This window comes from Salvia miltiorrhiza, chromosome 6 (assembly GCF_028751815.1).
Source record: "Salvia miltiorrhiza cultivar Shanhuang (shh) chromosome 6, IMPLAD_Smil_shh, whole genome shotgun sequence".
In the NCBI taxonomy this organism is placed as follows: domain Eukaryota; kingdom Viridiplantae; phylum Streptophyta; class Magnoliopsida; order Lamiales; family Lamiaceae; genus Salvia; species Salvia miltiorrhiza.
Genome location: NC_080392.1, coordinates 26,056,102 through 26,066,266, shown reverse-complemented (window position 1 = coordinate 26,066,266; position 10,165 = coordinate 26,056,102). Strand labels below are relative to the sequence as shown.

Here is a 10,165-nt window from a genome sequence, read left to right as displayed (position 1 = left end):
CGGTAAATTATCTTCCTAGTTTCTAGAGTAAAAAGTCTTAATTTGGGTTGATGATAACACCGACTATTTTGGCAATAATAATTGAGTTAATACATGAAAGTAGCCACTTTTTTTTTTAAGTAAATTTAAAATTTATCTACTCAAATAAAAATTTAAAAAAATACTCATTTTTATGTTAAATGACTAAACTATCCTTAAGATTAAAATTAAAAAAAAATCCACTAATATGAGGTTGTAAGATCACAATATTAGACATGTGCTTGAATTCTTAGGGAATTAATTTGACATATAATTGTCACGAGAAACCATATAATTGTACTAGTATATATTGATAAAACAACATGAGGTTGCATCCGAAATAGCAAGAACACAAAAATGTGGGCAATTGAAGCCAAAAAACAACCATAATAAATGTAGTTTCACGAAAGAGTTAGCAGTTGTCGGAAGTAATTCCAAATTGGGAAATGCCCGATGCAACATTTTTTTGAAGTCCAGCTTTCAATAGTTGTACTTGATTGATTGATTGACTGTCTCACTCCCATGCTCATCTATTCTTTTTATGAACACATACTTATTACTCACTATGTCTCGCTTGAATAGCTCATATTTTATTATTGAACAATTGGTGTATAAATATACGAACTTGAAGCGGTCTAATGTGCATCCAGGTGCAAATAACACTAACACTTACACTAAATGATACTAACACTAACACTATTTTGAATATTTTGTTTTACAAATGATACTTTGTATATAAATAACACAGTCGCAAAATAATATTAACACTATATTAAAATGACACTAACACTATCATGTTATCGAAATGATACTGTACATCCGGATGCACCGTGCACCCGGGTGCACAAGAGAATTTGTGTACAAATTTTATTCATGTTTTGATATTTAACATGAACTTTAAATACTAGTTATAAATATATAAATTTTATTTATTTTATTGTATTTAACATTAATTTTAAGACATAGTTATAAATAGCTCTCATTTCAATAGCTCAATTTTTATGAGTGGAAATTTAAAATGCCCTCTCTTATTATACAAAACAATATATGCCCTAATTGTGTGAACCACCGAAAATGCCTTTTGAATGTGATGGTTGTGCATTGTTTTTCACAAAATGTCTTACACATCTATGACAAAGTCTTACACATGTATGACAAAAGTTGTTAAAGTGTAAGAAAAACATCAATGTCATCAATTCCGGTCAAATAAGTGTTGAAAAATAGGAAAGACTGAAACAAAATATAATATTCCCTCCGTCCCTGAAATAAGTTCCCATTTTTCCTATTTGGGACGTCCCCCAAATAAGTTCCTCTTTCTTTCTTTCCATTTTTGGACAACTACCCCACCACTAATAATACTTTATTTATTATTACTTTTCACTTTTTCACCATTCTCAATACTAATTATAACACTTTTTTACTTTTTCACCACTCCCAATATTAATTATAACATATTTTTCTCCACTATCAATACACTTTATCACTTTTCCTTAAAATCCGTGCCGTCCCCAAAGAGAAACTTATTTTGGGGACATAGGGAGTATTTATTTATACACGCATTTTAATTTAAGGTTTTAGAAGTAAATCGTAGGCTAATGAATCAATGGAATATAAATACTAAAAATTAACACAATCAATATTGGTACTGAAAACACACAATGGATTGAAAAAAACATGTGTCCGACCGGAAAAAACGAGTGTCCGGCCGGTGAAACCTTGTGTCCGGTCGGACATTGATTAATTAGCTTACGATTTACTTCTAAAACCTTGAATTAATGGACAGATTTTTTATATTTTTTTTAAATTGATGATAAACGACAAATATGATGTGAAATAACCTCGTCGGTAAAGTATTCACGTGAAATGAAGGAATCTTTGTTTATATATGAGATCTGGACGGACACACTCCATTGCAAAGTGAAAAAACACTCAAATTCAATAGAAATTATAATATTTTTCAAGTGGTGAAGCTATTATTTGTGAATTCTCTCATCCGAACGTTTAAAGGTATATAATTTACGTTTGAAATGTAATTTAAGTTGGTTATTGTTTATTTTCAATGTTTTGTTTGATCCTATATGCTTATGTGAATTATTAACATATTATAGCATACTTTATGATTTAAAGCTACATCTGAAGGAAATATATGTGAATTAGATCACATTCTATCATGTTTTAAAGTATTAATTAGTAATTATTACTTATATTTTAGTTATATACATATATATTGCTACATAACTCATGTTAACATACTCGAAAATCATGTGTCCGCCCGGACAAGTGTCCTTGAAAATGTGTCCGGCCGTGTGTCATTATATATTATGTAATACACGACCGGACACATTTCCTCGGAAACTTTCCCGGACGGACAGATGTTTTTCGAGTGTATTAACATGTTATATGTTGTATTTTTACATTTTATTCCTTTTACATCATATATTTATGTATTTATTGTTTTTTCTGTAGATGAATGAATATGGGAGATACTTTATGGTTAATTATGGAGGTGCCTTCAATGCTTATGAGTACATCGGCGGCTCTTCTAAGAGTTTGCATATTTTTGGAGACACCATGGCTACTACGTTGTACATGATAAATCACCTGATATTGGACAATTCATTGAGCACTAATTACAGCTTGTATTATTTGACGAAGAGATTAAATGGCAGGGTATACAGTAAAAATCTTCTTACCGATGACAATGATTTGCTTCAGTTGTTGGTGTCCCAGCCACATTTTCCTGAGATTTATGTTGTCGAAGACGAGTCTAGTGGAGGAGTGTATGTTCCTTCGTTCGATCTCCCTCAATCTTCCGCATATGGAGGTGAATCTAGTGCAATATTCGAAGGTGGGGATGGTTTGGAAGCAATCCAAAGATATGCTTATTTAGACTTATCAGCCGGAGATTCACCAGCGCAAGAAATTGTTGAACCGTCGGTCACTTGGGGTAATCATCAATCAACGGGTTGGCCTTCATGGGATGAGCCAGATCCGAACGTTTACTATCACCAAACAACTGAGCATTCTTGGGGTCCAGCTGATAATCAATATACAGACGAGCCTCAGTTTGTGGAGAATGCTGATAATGCAGATGAAGAATATGTTCCATCGTCTGAATCCAAGACTGATACAAGTGCCTCTGAAGACTTGTCGGAGCTAGAGAACTTGAGAAGGGCGGGGATTGAAAATGCAGGTTGGCAGAATTTGCAGATCGTTGACGATGATGATGAACAGGTTCCTGGAGCAGATGAACTAACTAATTGGTTAGTTCCGGTTATCTCGTTGGACGCTGCAGCGGCACTTGTGGATATTGAAGATTATCAGCTACTACCTCGGGAGTTGTCAAAGAATTCTTATTTTAATAGCAAAGATGATCTGATCGTTGCAATCGGTCTGCGGAACATGAAGCAGGGCAAAGAATATTCTGTCACCAAATCAGACAGCAGACGAATTTACTTCAAATGCAAGCATTCAAATAAGTGCCCCTTCAAGCTCAGTGCATCGTCTCAAGATGGATCCATTTGGGATGTGTATAAGTTTACCAATGAGCACTCATGCGACGGCGATCTAGGGCGCGTAAAGCGAATAAAGGCCCCCGCAAAAGTCGTTGCATCATATTTAGCACAGAAAATACATGACGATTGTGAGATCTTGAAGCCAAAGGCCATCCAGCTGGAGCTGCAACGTGAGTTTGGTGTACACATCAAGTACGATGTTGCATTGCGAGCCTGTAATCGAGCGACTGAGATGGTTTATGGTCGACATGATCAATCCTTCGAGATGCTGCCTAAGTATTTATACATGTTGAAACAATCCAATCCCGGTTCGTTGGTGGAGTGGGAAGTTGACACTGATGGCCGATTCAAACACTTATTTGTTGCTCTTGCAGCTTCGGCTAGTTGTTTCATGTTCAAATTACGGCCAGTGATTGTAGTCGACGACACACACTTGAAGGGCAAGAATAGGGGTATTCTGTTTGTTGCAGTGATCAAGGACAACAACGAGAGTTTATTCCCACTCGCGTATGGTGTTGGCCCGAAAGAGAACGATGAATCGTGGATGTATTTCATGTCGCGCATTCGACGTGTTTATGGGCAAGCCAATCCACTTTTGATTGTCTCTGATCAACATATCTCCATTGCCAATGCTATCAGGAATGAGTTACCAAATGCCACATATGGCCTATGCTACTACCATTTGCAAAATAACCTGAAGCATTACGGTAAGGCAGTGGTAGAGTTGTATCGACAAGCTGCATTTGCGTACGAGAAATCTGACTTCACTAGGGCTATGAACGCCCTAAAGGTTATGAAGAGAGCCGCGTACGATAAACTAATAGGGATTGGGCCGGAAAAGTGGGCTCGTTCGATGTGTCCTATGCCTGCGCGATGGTACAGTTTTATGACATCAAATGCTGCTGAAGCTTTTAATGAGAGATTGTTGTGGGCAAGAAGACTTCCTATCTGCTCAATGTTAGAGGAAATCAGACTTGTTATTGAGAAATGGTTCAGCAAGCGGCTAAGAGCTGCACAACAAAGTGAGGAACCCTTGTCTACTGAGGCCGGTAAAAGGGTAGCTATTGAAGTCCAAAAAAGTCGTCGATACACTGCAAAAAGGTTGAGTGGCCGAAAGTATAAGGTGCAAACTGGTGACAGAAGCTTTAAGGTGGATCTGGAGAAGAAAAAATACGAATGTCGATCATTTCATCAAGACCAACTGCCCTGTTCTCATTCAATCGCTGCAATAAGGTACGAGCATTATTTCTAAGGTGGGTTCATGTAGAAAATATGTTCTAATGTTCGTTATATTGATTATTGCCGGAGGTTATTTTTATAGTAAGGCAGGTGATACGATCGCGGAGTATGTAGACGCTTACTACACAAATGAATTTCTAATCGATAGTTACTCTGGCGAAGTTAATAATCTCCCACCGAGACACCAGTGGTTGATTCCTGAGTACATCGCTGAGAGTGTTGTATTACCTCTGATTGTCACTGGACAATCGGGGCGCCCAAAACAAGGTAGACATCGAGGTGGTGGTGAAGGCAGCATCACACAAGCAGATGAGTCTTCTAGTATCAGGCGTCGTAAATCAAAGAAGTACAATATATGCCATGAAGAAGGACACACCAAGAGAACGTGCGCTGGCAGGGCGACTGAGACCAGGGAGTAGTGGTTTGTATTTGTGTGTTGTAACAGTTAATGATATTGATTGAATTATCTTATTATTCGATAATATGAAATGATTAACTGGAAATAAAGTTCGTTGATTAACCAAAAAAACCACACATGAATATAACAATATACAACACTATGTAAAACCAAGTCTATTGAATCTAGCCTTCGCAGTTTCACACAATCCAAATATAGCTCTAGCGATCTTGCTCCTATATGCCATCACGTTTCTGTTACCCCACTCAATGGATGGAGAGCTAGATATCAGTCGTTCAGCATACATGCAGATGAAAGGCCCGCAGCTGACAACGTCATGCTGCTGAAACTGATCCTCTAGTGGAGCAAACACCGCCGTCATAAGTGGCCACTTCTCCTTTGCCACTGTCGAATCAACGGATGTGTGGTCTAGCCACATCGACAACTGAAGGACACGCGGCAACAATCTCAGAATAGGTAGTAGTTGATTCACTTGAAAATCTTGCAACTCTACATTAAGACTATGCGCTACTAGGTCATACACCTCGCAAACGGCTTCGCCCAACCGAATACGACAGAGGATAAAATGGTGGTCAATAATGACTGGCATGAGAACCTATGACAAACCACAATGAATTGGTTTAAAACAACGATAAATCACAAATAATTAATCACAAATAATTATTTAATATATCTTTAATCATTACCTGTGAGGCATTCAACCATCCAATGGTTTGACCAGGAGCAAGTTCCTGGTCCGGAAGTGCTTTTCCACGTACAGCGGCGATCCAGTCTATGTGAGGCTCCCAACCGTCAGCTATTTCGGTATGCATCAATACATGCCACTCCCTGGGAGAAAATTCACTTGCTTCATACTTGGCCAATAAAGCTTCCACTCGCCCTTCAGGTATATCTACAAATCAAATAAGTAATTAAAAATTTATATCCGCACCAATGAAAACATATAAATAATGAAAGTTTACTTACAAACCAATCTGTGTCTACTATAACTGTGTTATTCATATTTACTTCATCAAGTAAATCCCTACAACTGGCAAGTCTATTTCTCAACGTCAAAAAATACAAGTCAATATCCTGCAACAAAGTTAAAATCAGTACGTTAGTAGAAAATAATTTAACAAAGTTAAAATCACTAGATTATTTACCCCAGTTGTGAATTCCTGACTGACATTCTCCACCCGCTGGAAGTCGTCGTACACCCGCAAACCACCACTGGCCCTGACATACACCTCACGACCCTTACCACCTCGACAATTGTTTATCCACTTCTCATAAGTGTCATTGCAGTGTTGTGATACTGGACGTGGAATTGGGCTATTAGCCCAAGGCGATCTCCGAAATATAGACGGCCGTCTTACCCTCCAGTTGCGACGCGGTGGCTGCTCTGCCTGTGGCGCTTCTTGTGCCTCAGGCTCCTCCGTCTGAGCCGGCCCTGATGAACTAGATTGTCCCCACTCATATGGTGCAACAGCAGTGAGCGGCTCAGCAAAGTATATCGGCTGCTCTGTCCTATACTCCGGTCGCAGGAATGGGGAAGAGACATGAGGGTTCACATAGGTCGACAAGTTAAAATTCTGCATAGCCGGTGTGTAGTCGCCCTAACCCTGTATAATGGCCTGCCACTGCTCGTTATAATCCCAGGTCTCTGCAGGGTGAGAATCATAATCTGAAGGGCGTGGATCATAATGCTGGGTCTCTGGACGGCGTGGATCGTCATCGCGGGGATCGGCTCTGTTCTTTGGAGAAGACCATCGCCCGTAATCATCAGGGGAGTCAGACCCTCGAAAATGTTTGCTCTTGCCCCTATCCTTTTTACCCTTGCCCTTCAATTTATCGTATAATTTGTCGAAGAACTTCTTCAACTCCTTACGGATCGTCTTCTTGACCCATTTACGATCCACCTTACCCTCGCTGGGACTGAATACTGGCCGAGATCCGCTCGACGATGAAGATGAAGGAATATTAAACTGAATTAACGTTCCGCTTTGCCCGAGGATCGTTTCTTGGAATATTATCAATTTATCATACAACGATTAATCCTAACATGCTCCTATGAATTTAACAGCTGCACGTTGGAGTTCAGAAATACCTGAAGAATTCAGAAGAATTCGTCAATCTGTCGCTGAACAGGTCAGCCAACTTCAACGCTCCGTTTGACCCCTCAAACGACCTCTAATCGTATTTTGTGAAGAAATACGACTTCTTTGTCTTCGAAAGAGCTTTCCGTGGCCGCCTGATTCGTCTGAATCGGAGTTCTGTGGAGGACGTTATGGCCGTTTTACGGAGACTGCCAGAACTTGGTTTCCTGCGAAAATCTGACTCCAGCTCTGATCTTCTCGACTGTATCCCGCTCAATTCCCAACGTTGGATGGACAACGAGCTATGGAAATTCCCAAGACAGAATGACCACTCACGATTTCCTGCGCTCCGCTCTGCTCTCAAAACCCTAATTTTATCAGTATGTTTTCCTGAGAGCTGACAGCTGTATTTAATAATACAGAAAACTGAGAGGGGGCGCCAGTTACTATGTGAGGGCCGAAATTCTGCCCTACTTGGGCTAGGAGACATTGGGCCAGCCCAGGGACCAGATACAAGGAATAAAGATGGGCCTCAAATAAATTAATTTATCTATGGTCAGCCCAGACCATAATTAATTTATAAATATCAGTTCATTCCACTAGAGAACCGATACTGACTTACCCCTTTATTGCCGGTGATGAGTCGGGGCTTGTATTTAGACTTATTAAATCTCCGTATTTAAAATATCCGACATCCATTAATTAATTAGAGCTCTGACAGCTTAAATTAATTAATCTCTTAATAATTCCTTAAGCAGTACCACTCAAACTTTATTATTACGCCTGAACTTAATCAACCTGCAGGGTTTAGCGTAATAAACCTTATTGAGCTCCTTAAGGGGATGTCATTATCCTATACCGGATACGGGTACTAATACAGATAATCAAATATCATATATTAACCGCTATCACCCAAGATACAGAGTACTCGAGTTAGTATATAACTTTCACCCATAGTAAGTCAAAGTGATATACGAATTAATATATATATCTGAATACTTATTAGTATTAAGATTTATAAGTCACCGAGATCTTGATTCTTCACTTAAGTCAGATAGAAGAATACATCTCAAACTGTGGTCCTATCAATACGTAATGACGTACCAGTATAGACAAGTAGCCAAGACAAACTACTTCTATCTATACTGCAGCCTAAACCAATAACTTGTCCTAGAGTTATTTCGGCTGTGATCATATTATATCTCTTAAGGTTATTCCAATTATATGGTCTTCTGTGATCTACAACACACCATATAATCTACTTATATAGAGATAAAGAACATACATATGCAATCATGAACACAATCAGTTAGGAGATTAGATAGTGAACTTAGGAAACATTGTATACAAGCATAAAACGTTCTTGCTTTCAGTATACAAATCCAACAATCTCCCACTTATACTAAAGCAAACTTTTAGTATACAATGCGTCTATTTACAAATCACCTAACACTTCTCCCACTTATACTTAAAGTTTTCCTAAGTGGGTGGCATCAATCTGGCATCAATCGCATTCCCATCTTTCAATGACCATTTGCGATAAGCCTTTTGTGAAAGATCAGTAGGTTTCTCCAATATGTGAGAATTTATTCTTTGAGCACAAAAAAAAACCTCGATTTACGAATAATCGTATAACTTGGTACTTACTCTCCATGTGTTTAACCCCTTGTGGTTCTTGGATTCCTTAGAGTTCGCAACTGCACTTGAGGTATCACGAAGGTGATGCTCCCACGCAAACTAGGAATTACCCTTAGATCCTGGAGGTAGTGGTCAAACCAAAAGGTTTTACCTCCCAAGAAAAAACACATAGCTCGAGGTAATTATTCTTTGTTCCGGTCAGCCTGGAAATCCGAAATCATATAATCCAAAAAGGAACTAAACTGTCTAACTGGTAAACTATCCTTATTCTCTAGTCAGGGACTTGAGAATATAATTTACCACAATTCAGTGTCCTTAACTAGGACTATACTGATATCTTATAATCATGCTAACTGCATAGCAAATATAAGATCTCGTACATAGCAATCCATACATGAAGCTATCTACTGCGGAAACGTAGAATACTGCCTTCATTTCCTCAACCTTAATAGGCATCTTAAGACATAGTCTTTAGATAAAGGAACGCCATATCTAAAAGGTAGCAATCCTTTCTTGGCGGTATTCATACTACAACGAGTATTCTCAGTATCAATGTAAGACACTCGAGATAAGCCCAACATCCTTTTCTAGTGATCCCTTATAACCTTGATCACAAAGATGTATGCCGTATCTCCTTAGTCTTTCATCTGAGACTGTTCGGATAACCATTACTTTATGTCTTGACAATAGCTCCATATTGTCGCCAATTAGGAGGATATTATCTACATAAAATGCAAGATAAACCACATCACCGATGACACGAGAGCGATTGACACGAGATGTTTCTCTCCCTCCCTCACGTAACCTCGATGGTTTAAGTGAGCTGCTATGGGTAAAATGATCCGAATGTTCTGAGCATGGCACTGACGAAAATATCATCATAACCTATACCCTTACACTGGGCATAACCTTTCGCCGCCAGTCTAGTTTCGGAAGCTACGACCTTGCTCATTCGGGCCTGTCATTACCTTGTATACTCACTTACAACCTAAGGCATGACTGCCTCCTGGTAGCAAGATTTTTCTAGTATACACCCATATTCTTAATGGATTGCTCCATTGAGGCGTGCCAGGAATCTACATTCTCGTCTTCCACTAATTCCAAGTAGATATCTGGGTCGATTCTCTTATATTCACTACTAGGGACTAAATCCAAAGATTCTCCCAAGAACATAAATCGATCGGGTTGACCCACAACCCTCCCACTACAATGGATCTGTGGTGGCACATGTGTGTCAACAGTGCGTGCAGTGTCTTGTG

The 10,165-nt window shown here is 39.0% G+C and overlaps 1 protein-coding gene across 1 annotated transcript; it reads left to right on the top strand.

The window, feature by feature from the left end:
* Window positions 1–2,508: 2,508 nt before the first annotated feature.
* Window positions 2,509–5,191, top strand: LOC130990688 (uncharacterized). The gene is made up of 4 exons (XM_057914913.1): window positions 2,509–2,566; window positions 2,867–3,211; window positions 3,314–4,766; window positions 4,855–5,191. The coding sequence occupies exons 1-4, from the start codon at window positions 2,509–2,511 to the stop codon at window positions 5,189–5,191; spliced, it is 2,193 nt and encodes a 730-aa protein (XP_057770896.1).
* The last annotated feature ends 4,974 nt before the right edge of the window (window positions 5,192–10,165 follow it).